Source organism: Phalacrocorax aristotelis, chromosome 3, assembly GCF_949628215.1.
Source record: "Phalacrocorax aristotelis chromosome 3, bGulAri2.1, whole genome shotgun sequence".
NCBI lineage: Eukaryota > Metazoa > Chordata > Aves > Suliformes > Phalacrocoracidae > Phalacrocorax > Phalacrocorax aristotelis.
In genome coordinates, this window is record NC_134278.1 from 5,807,166 (window position 1) to 5,826,258 (window position 19,093).

The 19,093-nt window shown below is 40.0% G+C and overlaps 1 protein-coding gene across 1 annotated transcript in view; it reads left to right on the forward strand.

Annotated features, from left to right (window-relative positions):
- The window catches only part of CDC5L (cell division cycle 5 like), a 35,763-nt gene that overhangs the window by 2,229 nt on the left and 14,441 nt on the right, over positions 1 to 19,093 (forward strand). Inside the window, exons 2-14 of the mRNA XM_075086618.1 lie at positions 217 to 320; positions 1,240 to 1,401; positions 2,213 to 2,340; positions 3,287 to 3,386; positions 3,647 to 3,865; positions 5,402 to 5,546; positions 5,671 to 5,859; positions 7,413 to 7,561; positions 9,854 to 10,016; positions 11,736 to 11,900; positions 13,535 to 13,615; positions 13,972 to 14,217; positions 16,923 to 17,120. Coding sequence (XP_074942719.1) covers positions 217 to 320; positions 1,240 to 1,401; positions 2,213 to 2,340; positions 3,287 to 3,386; positions 3,647 to 3,865; positions 5,402 to 5,546; positions 5,671 to 5,859; positions 7,413 to 7,561; positions 9,854 to 10,016; positions 11,736 to 11,900; positions 13,535 to 13,615; positions 13,972 to 14,217; positions 16,923 to 17,120 — 2,049 coding nt within the window. The remainder of the gene's footprint in view (positions 1 to 216; positions 321 to 1,239; positions 1,402 to 2,212; positions 2,341 to 3,286; positions 3,387 to 3,646; positions 3,866 to 5,401; positions 5,547 to 5,670; positions 5,860 to 7,412; positions 7,562 to 9,853; positions 10,017 to 11,735; positions 11,901 to 13,534; positions 13,616 to 13,971; positions 14,218 to 16,922; positions 17,121 to 19,093) is intronic.

A 19,093-nucleotide genomic window follows, 5' to 3' on the forward strand; every position in this document is an offset into this window, starting at 1 on the left:
ATCATCACTTATCTTTTTTCATTTAATCTGTATTGATTTCATTGGCCTTTGAAATACAAATCCTCATTCATCTTGAGAATAAAATGTGCAAAAGGAGCAGCAGTGCTGTGCTGTTTCCACTGGGTCAGCCCGTTAGATGAAATCTGCCATGTACTCCTCTGCTTGAGCTTAAGCTTTCTCTCTTGTGATCTGTAACAGTTTCTTTTTTTCTTTAAGGATGAAATTCTGAAGGCGGCTGTGATGAAATATGGCAAAAACCAGTGGTCTCGTATTGCTTCTTTATTACATAGAAAATCAGCAAAGCAGTGCAAAGCCAGATGGTAAGAAAGAAATGCCATGTCAGGGAATATGAGATTCATAATTAGTGGGAATCTAGAAGGTTACCACAGATTAATTTACGGCACAGAGAAACAATAGTTTTAAGATTGTTTGATTTCTGCTATTGTGTGTATTTTGAATTCCTGTTGCTTGAAAGTAAATTAACAAGAGTAGCCAAATGTTCTCTTTGCCAGTGGCTGCAGTGCCAGCAAATGCAAGATCACATAAAATTGCGTACATTTTTTTTCCATATTTACACATTTTTAATCAAAGAGAGTATTTCCAATGAAGTAAAATGGTAAGATACTAATCTCCCTTATAGATAGCTTCCTAATTTTTCATAATGAGAGTTTGACTCGAGGATAAATGTTTAGAAATTGTACTGTGGCATTTCAGTTTATATAAAAAACCCAGAAGCTTAAAACTAATGCAAATGCATGTAATATGAATCTGTTTCAGAGTCAGACTCAGTTTCTCAAGTACTGAACTGTACATATTTATTAGAATACTTCTGTGTAAAGGTAACAGTACTGGCACAATTTAAGATTAGTAAGATAACCGTTGAAGGATCCAGACTGAACAAATCTACCATAAATGGTAACTTTGGTGGTGATTTTTGCTTTTCTTTTTCTGGATTAATTCTCTGACTCCTTATTTTGCCAGTATAGAGAAGGGGAAAGGAAGAAGATGCAGTATCTGCATGAGAAGTGGTGGATAAATAATACTTTTTAAAGCTCTAATACATATGCCATAAAAATACTCTGGAGTAATATCCTTTTGTACAGAAAATAACTTTTGTGAAATTTGCATGACAAGATTTTGAAACCATATTGTGATAGTTTGGGTAAATACTGCTCTGAGTTAAGACAAATCAGTGGATAGCTTGGCTCTGTTGTCCTTATTTTTTTCACTTTTTAACAGGTATGAATGGCTAGACCCAAGCATCAAAAAGACAGAGTGGTCACGGGAAGAAGAGGAGAAGCTGTTGCACCTGGCCAAGCTAATGCCAACCCAGTGGAGAACCATTGCCCCGATCATTGGGAGAACTGCTGCACAGTGTTTGGAACACTATGAATTTCTGCTGTGAGTTACTGTTTTGCTAGCGGTGCATACCAGGAGAATCTGCAGAGTTTCTTGTATCGGTGTGTCATTCCTTTATCCTACAGTGCTGAAGTATGGTGGTTTCAAATTGACCAAGCCCTTTTGTAAGCAAGTCCTTGAGGACTGTTTGTTTTCAGTCGATATGTCTGGCTTGAAAGAAGCAGCTCCTGAAACCTGGGAGAGCAGGCTAGAATAGAGCGAGCTGTGTGTTTTCTTGCTTCTGGTTGTTCTGGCTAGAGGAATGTCAAGATTAATGCATTTTGTGGGCTTCTGTTTCAGGTTTATTTGGGTATTTTTTGACTGACTGATAAGCACGAGAGAGTGTGTGAGAGAAAAGAAAGACATAAACCATGTGTTGTCATGTGTCATCTCTGTATGCTACAGAGGGTTTCTTTAGGCCATGAGAAGAGAAGGAAGTGCTGTTTTCCCTTGTGAGCTTTCTTCATTCTGGTGTAATTAGTTGAGTATAAAAGCATAATGGGAAACTCTTGATTGCTAGTTTTGTCACACTGCTTGAATTCTTGTCCTTGCTGTTAAGGATTACCCGAGGACAGTTCTCTACTATTAGCGTTGTCAGTATAGTGTTTTTATATAATATTTTTTATTGTTTTAATATAATACTGTGTTGGCTTCTTTTGTCTAACTTAAGATCACAAAACTGTACCATGCTCATGAATCTTTTCTGCAGTAGTTGTGTAACAGGTTTGTGTATGGTATGTAGTATAAGGTTACTTTTTTAATCAGTCTTTGGGGACAAAGAGCCAGGTGTGACGTACATACAATGTGTTTTTAGGGACAAAGCTGCTCAGAGAGACAATGAAGAAGAAACTGCTGACGATCCTCGGAAACTTAAACCGGGAGAAATTGATCCAAATCCAGAAACCAAACCAGCCAGGCCCGATCCTATTGACATGGATGAAGGTAAAATAGGAATTTGTTTACCATTTTTGACAGAAATCTGTTCTCTGTGGTTTTGCTTTTCACACAGCCTCTGTACCCGTGTTTCTTTTGTCTTTTTTTCTTCTCTCTCCAGATCATTTTTTTCTTACAGGCTTTGTCTTATTTCTGTGTCTGACCAGTCAGCTATATTTTTCCAGTTTTCTTTTCCTTTTCTTGGTCTGTTTCCTGCCTTCTCATTTGTCTTTGTCATCTCTTGCCATGACGGACTGTTCCTTGCTTTGACAGCTGCTCTGCTGGTTTACATTCTTACTTCTGCATCTTCATCTTTTTCCGTCAGCTCATACCTCCCAGATGAATCCCTGCTGAAGCACAGGAGGACTACATGGCGCTTTTCATTGCACATAGCAATGTTAGGAACTAAAAAATGAACATTGCCAAAATTCCATGAGTGGACCAATGGTGTTTTTGAAGAGTCTTGGGTTCACAAATACGACACTCTTGGGTCTGGATGTAAATGAAATGAACAAATTCTCTAATGCAGTACTCTCAGGCGAAGACGTAAATGAAATTAAAATTTCATTGGTGTGGTCATGTTGCCTCTTTTTGTAGAAATTTTGATGATGCTGTAGAAATCAGTTGAATTATTTTCAAGATCAGACGTTTTTTTCTTCAAGTCTTAGTTTGGCCAATCATCGATCATCTGGCCAGTGATTTGGAAAATCTATTGAGCTGAATCATTTTCATCATTAGGCATTTGTTTTTCTTAAAGTCTTCATTTCATCTGGCCAAAGATTTAGAAAACATATTGGCACAACTTGGAGCAAAGTAGTTTAGCGCTCATGCAGAACCTTTGGAAAACACTGATTCATTCAGCTTTTAAAGATTGCTTCTGATCTTAGTGTCACTTTTTCCCTTACTCCCATCTTCAAGTGCAAACTCATAGCTGTATTTTTCTGAACTATTGTAGATGAACTTGAAATGCTGTCTGAGGCTAGAGCTCGTCTGGCTAATACACAGGGGAAGAAGGCCAAAAGAAAAGCAAGAGAGAAACAGCTGGAAGAAGCTAGGTAAGCTGAGGCGTAGTTTCATTTACTGGGACTGCTTTTGTTGACTGGAGCATTTAAAATGCATATAAAGTCAGGCACAGCCTTAAGTCATTGCAGAATCAGACTTTTTGATAGTCGTTTGCGACAAGAGCTTCATTCTCATTGTGAAAGTCTGTGCAGCCCTATCTCAGGGCAACCAATTAAAGTAGTACCAGATCTTAGGCTACAGGAGCCACCTATAGGTATGCACTTTAAATCACATAGTGCTACTCCTTCTTTAGACGGCTTGCTGCTCTCCAGAAGAGAAGAGAACTTCGGGCTGCTGGAATTGAAATCCAGAAAAAGAGAAAAAAGAAGAGGGGTGTTGATTATAATGCAGAAATTCCTTTTGAAAAGAAGCCTGCCCCTGGTTTTTATGATACATCAGAGGAAAACTACCAGTCCCTGGATGCAGATTTTAGGAAGCTACGTCAGCAAGACCTGGATGGAGAATTAAGATCGTAAGTGTGTGTTATACTAAGGAGGGAACAGTGTATTTGAAAAACCCCAAAGTATAGATAAGTGTTAAGTCCTGGAAATGTCTGAAATATTATGTGGGTAGGAGTTGTATTTTCTGTGGTACAGGTGCAGCTTGCTTCTGCCTTTTAAGTCTCCTGTATTTTTAATCTTTCTAAAAGGTCTAGTTGACCTTTTTTCATGAGAATAAACTTGCTCATGCACGTTCTTGCTGTTGAAATTGAAATGTTAAGATTTTTGAGGTTCATTTTCTTTTAGCAGTAGATTTGCTTGTGTATCTGCAGACCTTGCTCCAAGTAATAACTTTATCAAGATTGCTTACAGGATTAGATCTTATTTGGTGTGCTATTACTTTTGATGGAATTGTTCTTAAGTAGAATCTCCTTAAATGCTTAATTTCTCTCCCTCGCCCCAAAAACCCCCAAAACATGCAGCTGAGAAATTAAACGCCCATCTTCATCATGAGCAGTATGGTACATATTTAATGATACAATTGCATTTCTTACTACTTCTGCCAATTGCTTTTTACTGAGAGAGTAGGTCCAGTGCTACATATGATTTGGTTTATTAGCTTAGCTTGCGATCTAATTGATTCTTTCTGTATGGCTGTTAATTCAGAGGGTCTGGCAGGAGCTTCAGACTGAAGCTTATGTTTTCACAGCCAGAATCCATTGCTGTTTGAAGAAAATACAATTTTTATTAAATACTGAAGAGAAATTGGTTCCCATATCCCACAGAAAATGTTCGTCTTCCCTTAGCAACTGCTGGAGAAAAGGGACTGTTCATGTCCTCTGATTCTTGCTATATAAATTCTTGAACTGACATTTTTTTCTTGCTCCTGTGACCCTGTTGACTGTGGCTGAAGCAACCACCTGTTGCCTAATTCCATAATTTAGAAGCTTTATACTACCCTGTTGTAAATTCTGCTGCAAGATCTGCAGACCATGTCCCCCAGTTGAGGGAACTGGGGTTGTTTAGCCTGGAGGAGGCTGAGGGGAGACCTTATCGCACTCTACAACTACCTGAAAGGAGGCTGTAGCGAGGTGGGGGTTGGTCTCTTCTCCCAAGTTACTCATGATAGAACGAGAGGAATCGGCTTCAGGCTGCGTCATGTGAGGTTTAGTTTGGATATTAGGGAAAATTTCATTACTGAACGGGTGGTCAGGCACTGGAAGGGACTGCCCAGATTGGTGATGGAGTCACCATCCCTGGGGGTATTTAAAAGACGTGTAGATGTGGCACTTCAGGGCATGGTTTAGGAGGCCTGGGGGTGGTGGGTAGATGGTTGGACTTGATGATCATAGAGGTCTTTTCCAACCTTAATGATTCTGTGATTCTACTCTATGATTCTAATGGTTTAACTTCTGCACCACAAGGTGGTTTCACTCCTCCTGCAACATGTATTTTTTTTAGCAGATCCAACTTCTGATTAGGGTACAGGCTTTTTGCTCTTTGTTTGTTTGTTTTACTTGGTAGCTGTTCTGTGTGTTCTAAAATAATTCTGTTATCCATAATGGCAGTGAAAGGGAGGGAAGAGAGCGCAAAAAAGACAAACAACATATGAAACGAAAAAAGGAGTCAGACTTGCCTTCAGCTATTCTACAGACCAGTGGAGTGTCAGAATTTACCAAAAAAAGAAGTAAACTAGTGCTTCCAGCTCCTCAGGTAAGCTGTTCATTGACCAATAAACGTCTTATAAGGCCAATGCCTATCAATAATTCCTGTTTTATCAAGTGGGTCTTGTGGATGTATTTTATCTTAATATGCCTTGGAATTTTCTCTTTTAAAGATATCTGATACAGAACTTGAAGAAGTTGTAAAAGTAGGCCAAGCAAGTGAGATTGCACGCCAGACTGCTGAGGAATCTGGAATTACAAACTCAGCTTCCAGCACCCTTCTGTCTGAATATAATGTGACCAACAACAGCATAGCTCTAAGGACTCCCAAAACACCGGCAGCACAGGACAGGATCCTGCAGGTACAGTACAAATGTACAGAATGGGCTTTTAGTTTTAGTGCAGTCGTCAACTGAATAGAAGGTACCACAGAAATGTTCCTTAGATTATGTGCCATACTGGGGTTTGAAGTGACACATGATCTTGAGGATACACCAAAAGGCATAGAACCAGATGCCGTTCTGTCTGATCAGTTGTCACGACACTTCAAAACACCATGATACTTTCATTTTTTTGTATTGCATGAAACTTTCAGCATTAACCATTCTCCTGGTGTTTTATATAGTTTCTCCTTGTCTTGGGTACCTCTCAGCATTGAAGATGTATGTGGTGTTTTTGTCCTTAAAAGAATGTCTTTTATGTTGTTTCCTACTTAGTTTTGCTGTTCAGCTTTTATTTCAGTTAACAAGAAGTAACTAACTGCAACAGCGCACTAATATTTTCCTAGCACTTTATTGGCTTAAAACCACTTAAGACAAAGATTGTCAAACACCTACCTCTGCAAACCTCTGAATTTGTGTTGTACTGATTGAGAGTTGCGTGTTGATAATAAGCTGTATTTCAACAGGTTTTGTTTCATGATAGGAGAAAAGAGAAGGTTACTGACTCTGCAGATTATGACAGGAAGTTGGAACACGGGAAGTTCCACCTGAACACGAGGACAAACCCCTTCCCTGTGCGGGTGCCAGAGCAGGGGCACAGGCTGCCCAGGGAGGCTGTGGAGTCCCTTGCCTGGAGACATTCACACCCTGCCTGGACGCGGCCCTGTGCCCCTGCTCTAAGTGTGCCTGCTCAAGCAGGGGGTGGGGTGGGGTGATCTCCAGAGGTCCCTTCCACCCCCCACGATTCTGGGATTCTGTGACCTAAGTCTCTGTGCAGTGTTTGCAGGAACAGTCATGTTCACCTTCAGATAAAGTACTCTGACATCACATATGTCTCAGTATTATGCATATACACAGTTCTGTAGGCGGATTGGTAGTCTTCTGTGAAAATAATTGCTATATGCAGTAGTTTCATCATCTCAGTTCATTTTCAGTGTGTTCTAATTCTTCATTGTAAAAGGAAAAATAAAAAATAAGGGGGTATTCATAAAAGCCCCAGTTGAGTCATGGACCAAAAACCTGAATAGCAACCTGTCTCTTGTGGAGCATTCTCCCTGAAGTGGAGTTTGGAGAAACTTCATTGATGTTGGATTTCAGAGTGCAAGTGCCCTGTTCCCGCTGAAAATCAGGATCCTTAGGATGACCTGACTATTCAGTCACTAACAAATCTTGCAGATTTATGGAGTCTGGCAGACTGAAGGAATCTGAAACATTAAGTAAGCCTCTAATTTCTGCAGTTCCAATTTAGAATATATTTTGCAGGAAATGAAGATTAAAATCCCTTTCAGTGGAACAGTAGGGTTTGTAAATACCAGTGTATGGCAGTTAAGAAGTGTTAAACGTTTTCCACAAACTGATTGATATTCAAAGAACTCTTCAGCTGTTCTTACTGCTAATGAATCTGTTAAACATGTATAGTAGAGTGTGACTCTGAAAGTCTTAGTGATGTACTGCATGTGTTGTCTGTTATACAGGAAGCACAGAATTTGATGGCTCTCACAAATGTGGATACCCCCCTGAAAGGAGGTCTTAACACTCCCTTGCATGAAAGTGACTTTTCGGGGGTAACACCACAGAAGCAGGTTGTTCAGACTCCAAACACTGTGCTTTCCACGCCCTTCAGGTAAAGTCGACTCTTTTTCTAGTGGGTGTTTGGCTGGGCGCATGTCTAGTGGAGGGAGCGGACTGCAGTGTGTGAGACAGTAGGTTATAATCAGTGCTTCAAAACAAATTTTAATTCACTTTTATTTCAAGCCCTTGTACAACTTTCTCCTTCTCCGTGTCTTTCACAAGCGCAGCCACATCATCTTCATCTGTATTTGTATAGTATATAGCTCACTGGAGTTTTGGTCCAAAATGAGGTCTTCGGTGGTCTAGGGCAATATAAATTATACTGAAGTAACATAGGAATATAAATAGTAAGATGGAGCGTCGTTCTGTATGTGAATCCTAGCCTTTCCAAAGTACTACCTCTGAGCAGAAGGTGTGGGAGGTCCCTTAGCCAAACCCACACTGAATTTTTGAAAAGCTGGAGTAAATATTTTATAAGCCATATATATCCAAAATAAAATATTTCTTGTATTGCCAATCTAAATAGTATGGAATTGCTGGTTTAACTCTTACGGTGGGTCCTGAATAAATATATATCCCACAAATGCCAAATACCATACAGCTAAAAAATATTACGCTTGGTACATTTTGTCTGTCAATTTTTTCAGCTTAGGTTCTAATTTTACTTGTATCATGCTAGTAGGAAAAGTGGAGAATGAAGTAAAAAGGACCTTTATGGCAGCTTTTCAAAAGCAGCTTTATTTTGTTGTTTAAAAGCTGTGTGCAAAAGCCCTGCTCTTTTAATTGGATCTACGTAAATGAATCCTTTTCTGGAGATCTGTTGGCGTCAGCGCGGTGCAGAATGAAGGTAGAGTTTGGCCTGGAGTGATCTGGCTGTTCATTTGGGTTATTTTGTATTAAAAAATGTAAAGACATTATAATTTTGTTGTTTGTTTGGGGTTCTTTTTGTTGTTTGTTTGGGGTGGTTTTTTAGTTTCTGAAGTTCAGATTTGGACATGTAAATATGATGCCTGTGTGTCAACTTGGCTTGCTTGCAAAAGTGCTCTATCAGTGTCAAAATCCAGGACCTTGAGCAGAGAGACAAAAAACCCCGTTAAATGGTTAAAAATAAAGGGAAGCCAAAATTTTTAAGGAGGTGGAGTAGTGAAGCAGAGCCATTATCTTATTAATTAGGCTAAAAGAGCAAATGTTTAATTTAAGTACTCCTTTTTTCCTATGATGGTATGAAATTTGTAATACTTGATGTAAGGTTTTTATGGAAGTTGTTGCCTTGCATTAGACTTTTTGTGTTGTTTTAGTATCACTTGCCTCCCACAGACGTACCCAGTAAATAAGGCACTGTTGTATCCTTTACAAGAGGACCAGTAGTGTGTGACAGGCCATACATACAGCTGTGTTTGTCCACTATTATGGCATCTTACTGGCACTACAGAATTACAGTAGTTAGTAGCGGAAACGATGTATTAAATTATCTTGTCCAGTCTGCTTCTGCTGGGGTTATTCTCTACAGCACGCATACTTGTCACTGCTGTCGGAAAATATTTACGTAAGTGTAGATGAGTACCATAATGTAGGCTTTTTTCTAAGAGTTCTTCGCCTTCCTGAACTTTTTGAGACATTTAACAGCGTCTTATCAGTTTATTATCATCATTATGTGAAACCTCATTAAAAGTTGGCAACAGGAAACTTGTGACTATGTCCAAGACAATGTCTGCATGCCTTTCATGTAGCAGGTTATTGGGACAGAGAAAAATATTTCTTCCCACTCTAGAGGAGAAGCAACTGAGGCCCACAAAATCTAAGACTTATTCCATCTTGCCTAACCATAGGTGTTTAAAAGTACTGAAGGAGTAATTACATTACAATAATTAGTCAGTGAAAGCAAAGAGGCATCTTCAGAGTGATTCATTCAGCTGTAAGATGGGACAGCTGTTAAGCCAGATGAATTTAGAGTGACTTGCTGCAGGTGGTAGGGAAATCAGAGGTTGCAATTAAATCCTGATTACTGTATTCCAGAATAGTGCCTGGTGAGTAGATAGCCTCTTCTCTCAAAAGTAACTGTGGGATTTTGTGTTGATGTAGTATCTGAAACTTCTTAACACAATGATGTGCCTAGATTTCCGCTTGACAGGTACTTGGTTACACCTTGGCAAGTTTAAATGATTTTTTTTTTGATTCTTCTAACTGCATATTAGGGTTTCACTGCCCCCCCCCCCCCCCCAAAAAAAAAAAAAAATCTAGATTGAATTTATTAACAGTATTTACATAACTTTTTGCAGCATTCAGACTTGCAAGGAGAGCTCTTTGGGGAAAACAATAAATTACTGTATCCCTCTTCCTCTAGAACACCTTCTCATGGACCAGAAGGCTTAACTCCTCGTGGAGGACTAACTCCTAAACCTGTGGTTGGTACAACTCCTGGTAGAACTCCACTGCGTGATAAATTGAACATCAACCCAGAAGAAGGAATGGCCGATTACAGTGACCCATCTTATGCAAAACAAATGGTAAGAAGCACTTAAGACGTGGATATCAGTGCTAACTTTTAGGATTTTTAATTCTCATCTCCTGATCAGAATTTAATTTGATAGCAAGTGTTACTTTCTACCACTTGTCTACAGGTCTGTACTCATCACCTGATAAAATCAAATCTTCATCTGAAAGAACAGAAATCTTGCCACTTAGAATGGCTTTCGGTGTGCTCAGTAAAAGCACCCTAAAGCGATTTGTCAAAGAAGACATAGTTAAGTTTCAGTCCTACTTATATCTTTGAAGCTGAGCAGGAAATGTATCTCAAGGAAAGATTCATTTTTCTTGCAATACTATGCAGCCCTCAAATCCCTCGTCATCTTGGCTTCCCGATTTACCTCCAGGACCTTTTCATCAGTCTGTCCCATTGACAACGTTGAGCTAAAGGAGTTTAATTTTTGCCATTAGGAGCACTTGGTTTTGAGATGTCCAGTAATCTGAGTCCCATCCAGATTCTTTCATCGCCTTTGGCAACAGATGTTTCCATTCTTGGAGATTCAGCCAGATGTACCCTGCCAATTAGATATGGTATAAAAGGGCATATACCTAATAGGTAGCACCTTGGGAACTCCTTTTATGTGGCTCATTCTGCAGCCTTAACTGTGGCTTTAGGTATCTCCCACCAGAGCTATTGACATTTTTCTTTTGGGGCTAGCTGAGGATATCTACTTAAAGTTTTGGGCATGTTGTTCTTGCAAAAATAACTCTTCAAGTTCAGAATTTCAGATTTTCCCCTTAGCTTGAAAGACAAGGTTTATTTCATGTCCTTATACTTCCTTTGGTTCTGTCTTTAGCCTTTTTACAGTAAAAAGGATTTTTGCTGCTAAAGGAAAGCTGGGGCTTCAGTTTCCTGATGGACTCCACTTGTTTCCAGATCTGGTGCTGTTTGTCTCATTTTTGTACTGTGCCACAATCCCCAGATTTGTGAGCAGCTGCAAGGAAAAAAGTTCCAGTTAGGCATGCAAATACCCTTGTGTCCGTTGTCAGCCTAGACCCATTTTCACATATTTCCAGTTTCTTGAAAGGTGTTTATGTGAATCTCTACTGTTGTACTGAAGCTACTGGGAGGCGAAGGTGCCATGCTGTTGTTCTACTTGAGTGTTTCAGCCTGTTTGAAGATTTCATTAGCTATCTTTAAGAAAGCTGTGTGTTGCTTTTTCAGCATCAGAGAGTTTCTGTGCTTTATAATCCATAAACTCTGGGGTGGTGGTCTGTAGGCCAGCCTGGATTAATAACATACCCCTTTTGGCAGACTTCAAATATTTTGTTTCTGTTTGCTTTCATAGAATGTCCTGAGTTGGAAGGGACCCTCAAGGATCATCAAGTCCATCTCCTGTTCCTTGCACAGGACAACCCCAAATTCACATCATGTGTCTGAAGGCGTTGTCCAAGTGCTTCTTGAATAGCGTCAGGCTTGGTGCTCTGATGCCTCCCTGGGGAGCCTGTTCCAGGGCTCCACCACCCTCTGGGGGAGGAACCTTTTCCTAATACCCAACCTAAATCTCCCCTAGCACATCCTCCTGCCATTCCCTCAGGTCCCTTCCTGCCATTCCCTTGGGCTTTGTAGCAGACTAAAATTGCCAGATGATATCAGTTGTGTATTGTTTATGTCTGCTAGCGTAGATTAATGGAATTTGATTGTATTGCACCGTAGTGCATGAATTCAGAAGCATTACATCTTACTGTTGTTTCAACAGGAGAGGGAGTCTCGTGAACACCTGCGCCTTGGACTCATGGCCCTTCCTGCTCCAAAGAACGACTTTGAGATTGTTTTACCTGAAAATGCAGAAAAAGAACTTGAGGAGAACGAAGTAGATGAAACCTTTGTAGAAGATACTGCTGATATAGATGCCCGCAAGCAGGTAGGTGTGTGTGATGCGGGTAGTGCCTTTTGTTTAAAATAAGATATCTTCCTTGTATGGTTCGCATAGTTTCACACGTGTTTAGTGGAAGTGGTACAGCTTCTACGGAATAACAAAGTAAAATGTACCTGTTGTCTGTGCTGCCATCAGACAATACACACGCGGTGGCTAAGCCAGGTTTCTCTCTGAATCCTTTTCTTAATTTGTTAATGTTATGTATCGCACGTCATTTTCTACAATGAAGTCTCTAAGAGTGTGTATGACCTACCTCCTGCGTTTGTCCCCCAAAGGATAAAAATATAATTAAAATCACTTTTCTGCAGAGGCGTGTGTTCGATTTTTAAGCGCATGAGAATTGTACTTTTTTTTTTTTCCAGTTTCATGTTATTCTCTCACAGTTAAAGTTACTGTTTGTGAAATGTGAGACAGGTATATACGAATTCAGGAAGGCTGGTTGCACACAGATAGAAATCTGCCATGTGGTGAATTGGTCCCTTTTGTATGACTTGTACCACAGGATTACACAGGCAGCCAGGTTGTGAATGGGTCTCTGGGTGTTTTTTTTTTTCTTTTGTTTCAGAATCTAGGAAGGCTGGACAAAGTGCTAGATTAAATTCTGCTGGTTTAATTACTGGCTAGTACAGCTATTTGAGACACTTTCAATTTTTCTGTTTGTAAGAACAGTGTCTTTTCCATTTATTGCTTATCCTAATTTGTGTGATGCAAATCTGCTTTTGTTATATACCTTCAAGTGGTTTTTGAGTTCAGAGAGGTTTTTGCCAACGCCTGTGCTTTGACAAGTGAACAAAATATTTTTAAAAAATCCTATGCTCTGCTATCTTCTAACATGATAAGGATTTCCCAGAATTTGATTCCTACCATGTGCCATTTGGGAAGGAATATGTTATATACATTTAGATGCATGTCTCATGCATATACACACACACATAAAAGGTCTACATAAATACCGATAATCTGTGTATGTAGAACAGGGAAAAGAATTTGAGTTGTAGTATCATACAAGAGAAAAGCATCCTGCCTTTCAAATGAAGGTGTGACGTGGCTGGGATTAGAACATGGAAGATCTTGGTCATCATTCCTGAAGTTTTAGACAACACTGCCTTTTCATATTATTTATTGCGTGAAAGTGGAATGTGAGGAGAAATCTCATGTTTTTATACTTTCACAAGTATTGTTTTAGTGAAGTAGTTACTTTATGTCATAGAAGAGTACAAATAGTCCTGGCTGTAAATTTAAGGGTCTGTCTTTTCCTGGTGGATTTCCTGTCTGGTGAGGTAGAGCAGATGCCAAACTTGATGTGGAGAAATTTGTAAAAAGCAGTCTGCTGGGGTTGAAGCTGAAGGAGAATTTTGATGGCTGGAAATGACTTTTTAGGATATTTCTCCTCTTAAGTTAGTCTGCTGTGCTCTTCCCATTTACTTTAAAGGCAGTAAATTATTATGTCATCAGGTAGAGTGTGACCTGCTATTTGGCTCTGGCTTCATAACATGAAGTCTTTATACTTTAAGGAAATCTTTGCTGCAGTAATCAATCAGTTTCTATATCGCATACATTTGTAGAAGGCATCTGATTGTATTGCAGTAGCTGGAGTAACACTTAGCTTCTTTGTCTAGGCTCTCCGAGATGCAGAGCGTGCGAAGGAACTGAAGAGAATGCACAAAGCTGTTCAGAAGAATCTACCACGGCCCTCAGAAGTAAGTGGAAACAAAATTCACTTTTATGGAAGAAAGTAGAAATAAATGTGTTAACCATTATAAGAGGAAATACAGTCTAGGTAGATCCTGAGAGAATGAAACCTTTATTTGAGTATGCTGATTTCAACATTACAGGAAACTTCCACAACAAAATTGTTATGAGTAATTTCATATGCACAAATGAAAGCATGGTTGGGTGTTCGGATTGCTGTGTGTCACACCACATGGGATATTGGCACCTGTTCTGCATGGTTTAGCTGATACATAAAATTCATGCTCAGGGGGAGGTCTGTGAATTTAACGTGGTCTTTGCTGTGTATGGTGTTTATGAACTCTTTTTTTTCATCCCTGGGCAGGTTAATGAAACAATACTGAGACCCTTAAATGTGGAACCACCTCTAACAGACTTGCAGAAAAGCGAAGAGCTAATAAAGAAAGAGATGATTACCATGCTTCATTTTGATCTTTTACACCACCCATTTGGAGAACAGCCTAGTGGTAAGAAGGGAAAAGGCCCAGGATTTGGAAGCAACAATGCAGAACATATGGCTTACTTGGAACAAAATCCTTATGAGAAGTTCTCCAAAGAGGATCTCAAGAAGGTGAGAACTGTGTGGCCTAATGACCAGTGACCTAGTGTCTCCTTTTGTTGTAGTCCTGTAACCTTGTGAAAAAAGGTGGAGTCAAGTCTGCACAGAACTTAGTTGAGAGGTCTCCAGAGGGTTGTATGAGGAGCTGTAAGGATAATTTAAGAGCACATTCTCTTCTCTGGAAGCTAATATTAATCTAGGCACTCAGGAGAATGATGAGAATGCTGTATTTGTCCAGAGATACTGTCTTTTAGATACAATTTTGAATGTGTTGTGATTGCTTCTCATTTTCAGTAAGGGTAGGACCTATAATACCCCGACAGTTAACAAATTCTACTTTGCTGTTTCTGAAAATTGATGTTAAATCATTGATTCTTTAACTAGCTGTGAGGTCCACCTTTTGCTGCCTGTGTAGCTTGCTAATCCGTAATCATAAGCTTTTTTTTTCCAGAGCAGTGCAGACTAAATACGACAGTGGTAGCCAGTTTATAAATTCAAGCAGCAAATCAAGTTGTTTAATTGTGCTTGTCAAGCTTGATCTTGTACTAGCTGTGCTAGCGCAGACCCTGCTGGGCTATGGTAACTGATCTTACAGCATATCTGGTTAAAAAGCGCTGAATAGGCAGAATAGGTTGTTGCTGGATGAAATGAGTAGGCTGTCTGGGCACTCTGTCCTGTTTTGCATTGTAATCCCAAGTTAAATAGCAGTCCTGTACCAAGGGTTCTGGTTCGGGTTGTTAGCTTATTTAAGCAGCTACAGATGTTGCCTTGTGCTGCCAAGTGACAGGCAGTTCAGACACACAGTGCTGTGGTTAGCTCTTTCAAAGAGTTTCACCTGTGAAGCTGTGCCAGTAACCTTTGACCAAATGCTTACAGGAATAAAACTGAGTGAAAAGGACAAAATCACGTGCCACCAAGTCATCTGTTTTGTGCAGACTCCTGCTATCTGAAGCTTGCGTTTTGACAATAGCTGTGTGTATCTCTACCCCTAAGTCCCATATTACTTTAAAGTGACTTTGAAGATATACAAGCAGATTTTAAATCTGTCTCCTTGACCATATCTGACCAATGAATTAAGAGCCTAAAATGAGAAGCACTGAACAGTATGTACTTCCAATTTGCTGTTAAATGAAAAATTATACTTGAAGATTTCTGAGCAGAAGTTAAAGATGGAAAATACAGTTAGATCATGAATTTCCCTGCCCTGCCAGTGTCAGATTGTTCCCTTAGGAACACTCTCAGAGTGCTTTCTCTGGTTGTTTTGAAGTGCAAGGAGAATTGGGTTTTGTATCACTTCCCTTAGAGACTATTACACAGTCCAGTAGTTTTTGTCTGGAAACTTTCTTCAGAGTCCCTGGAAATTTTGTCTCCTAACTCGTGGGCAGAAGTTTTTTTGCATTCTTGCTCCTGCTTGCTCTCTAACATTCAGCCTAATATTCCCTCTGTCTAAAAATCAAATTCAAGCCAGGAAGTTTTCCTATCTCTGTGTTCTCATCTGGGGCTTGTTTATTTTGCTTTGTTTCTTCACTTGCTTTTAGAACATCTTCCTACTAAAATCCCTTCATAAAATGCTTCTTTCTTTTCCTGATGTGTAGTGGTCTTCTGGGAAGGATTAGCAGTGGTGCTAAGCACAGTGTGCTGAGCTCTTAAAGCTGTGGAACTGTTTTGGTGCCACAACTAAATAGCCTTGAGTAGTTCCTCACAGTGTACGAATAGAGGTTAATTGAAAGTGAACTTTAAAAAGATTTAGCTTTCTTAGGTGTGGTTAGAGTACTCTTATTTTATCTGTCTTGACCATCGAGGACAAGTAACTAATTTTCCTTTCCCCAATATCCCTGGAATAATCTAATCTGGTGATATCTGAATTAATTCCTGGGCAATATGCTGTAATAAAGCCTACGTCTGCTTGTAGTGAAATATCTACTGCTGATGCGGAAATTCGTGATGCACATATAAATCCTGTTGAAAGGGACAACATGCACTTGTAACCAGTGAAGTCCAGATCAGCAAAGATGTTTTAGTTTTTTATTTACAAATAAAATTGGAAGGACCTGGGTGCCTGGGTAGGTCTGTGGGTCAGGTTCTATGTCAGAAATATTAAGAATTTTGAGAACAACATGAACCTTTTCAGTTCACTGTAATTTACTTTGTAAACTAAACTGGAAACAGCAGAATGCTCATATCTCACTAGTAGTCCTCTACCAACAGAATGTGTGTTAGTTAAAGTCAGAATAGTATTTCCTGCAATGGAGCTGATGCAGTTCACCCGTTAGTTAATATTGAGTCGACTTTCCAGGTTGTGTGGAGAAGGGCAAGCAAAAGGAAATGAAAAGTGATACTTGTTTCATAGAACAGCTGCTTCTGTCTGTACAGTTCTCTCTCCCCTCAAGGTCCTTGCTTTTATCTCTTTTCTTTTGCAGCAAGATGAAGTATCTAACTGTGCCACAGCTTTCATTAGCTACAGCAGAGTGATGTCAGGTTTGGCCAAATTATATAAAATGAGGGATATTTGCACCGTGAGTAGCCTTCTAGCCTGGGTTTCATTTATAATCCACAGCATCTGTGTTGGATTTCATAGTTAGCTTAACCTGATGGTGAGGTTTAAGTATGAAGAGAGAAACTGCCCCTGTGAATTGCACACTGAAGGATTGAAAACGAGGAGTTTTCTTGTATTGTGTGTATTGTAACTGCAATTTATTTCTCATCACTTCCAATAGGCACAGGATCTACTGGCACAAGAGATGGAAGTGGTAAAGCAAGGAATGGGGCATGGAGAGCTCTCAAGTGAAGCTTATAACCAGGTGTGGGAAGAATGCTACAGCCAAGTGTTATACCTGCCTGGACAGAGCCGCTACACAAGAGCTAACTTGGCCAGCAAAAAAGACAGGATAGAGTCACTTGAAAAGAGGCTTGAGGTCAGTGTCACTTCTTTCGGCTTTTTGCACCAGCTGTTTTTTTTCTCCCTGTGTGTTTTGTTTCTTTTTTCCAGGTAAGAGTTACAGGTTACTTTATAAATCATTTAGGTCTTTTGGTGGGATTCCTTTGAAAAGGTTGTTGAGGAATTCTAGGGAGTTCATAGATCTTCTTAAGGTGTTTAAATCACCTTCTTTTATCCTCCTCCTTTTCTTAAAATATCCCTAGAGTATTCCCACACACAGTTTCTCTTTGCACTACTAACTGTAACACTGCTCATCTCACCCACTTCATTCTCAACTGGAGAGAAGGTCAGGTTCTGCCCTCTCTCAATTCCATGTGGATTTTTTGCTGTTTCGTTAATCTCCGCTGTTAGTAGATCAGATACTTGATCTTTCTGTTTTTGCACTTTGTCCCTGATAGTGGCCAGTATGAGATACTTCAGAGAAGGATGCTTAAAAACATCTCTGTCCCCAAACTCCTCTCAAGTTCTCTTTCCAACTTAAGATTTGGTTTCTGATTGACTATTACATATGTCAGGGTCCAGATAGTTCTGAATTCTTGCCAGACTGGTGTCCTCTACCAATTCCAGTGATTAACTCCAAAAAAGAGAACAGTGGATGCTTATGATCCCGTTCTACTTTATCAGGAAATAGTAGGATTCCTTATGAGTGCATTTTAAACTCTAATTTTGAGTTTGCTGTTGTGTGTTTGCATAACTGGTATTTTCTGCATGTACAAAATGCCAGAGGTCAGATAGCAACGTCTGACCGATGTGTCCGTGTGCTGTTTGAGTACTATGGCAGGGCACTGGTACTAAAGGACCAAAGCACTGACACTACATCTTTTTGTGCTGAGTTGTAGAGTACAGCATTCTCCAGGGTCAACATGCATGCATCGGTTTATTCAAAATGCAACGGTCACAGGCCTTAGCTCAGCCTGGGTGTGGCTGAGGGAGGTGTGTGCAGAGAGGCAATTATTGGAGGTATGGTGCACTAAGTAGAAGAAATCAGTTCAAACCCCCTTTGACACTTGATTTCCCTTGCCCTGTCCCCTCTCTAGAGTTTCACCCAAACACTCCATGCAAAACACAAAAATATACAGCTTTTATAATAAAAGGTAATCTGGTCTTAAACTCTTTCTTCCCACAGAACATGTGCTTTGTTCAGACTTGCAGTAAGTTATTAACTGTTTTCCAAAATACCATTTTAGCCTAAAAGTCTCTCTAAATTATGCAGGCATGAGATTATTTTTTTCCATGGTAAAAGGAAACTTTAAAAAAAAGTTCTGTATTTAACATCAACATAGCTACTGTTGCTAGAAGTAAACCTCCTCAAACAGCTACTACCACAGAAATAACAAGAGAGAGAGGCCAGAAAGACTGAATTTTCACTTGATTCATACACATGAAATACAGCGTGAATGTGTGTTTTGTAAAGGCTGTCAGTCAAGAATGTCGTCCAGGTGTAGACTCCCGCAGTTGCTAGTCAACCACTTGGGCCAGGAGCGGTTCACCTGCACGTAGCCCAGCATTCAGTAATGCTAATAACTTAGCTTTAGTGCCAAAGCAGCTGCCGTGCTGCCGCTCACCCAGCAGAGAGCACCATTGCCCTGCCCAACGCCGGCCGCCGGTTGATGCGCTCTGACATGCTCTGCTCCGCTCTGCTTTCACAAAAACGGTATCTGAGCACAGCAGCAGCCGGCTTGCATGGCAGGAGGGGCTGCGCTGGCAGCACGCCAGCGATCTGAGGGCTGTACCTAATTTGTGTACAAATGCTTTTGAAATTTAAATATCTTACACCCCAAACTACATTAGAAGTGCATTATTGAAGTTGCAAAGTCAAACAGTCAAAAGTTAGGGAGTGCACAAACAGCCTTACTCTGGCAGCCTTAATTTGCCTATGCATATGCATTATGAGACAGTCTTTAATTTCATGATTACAGACTGGTTTTTCCACAGACTCATTTACTGCAC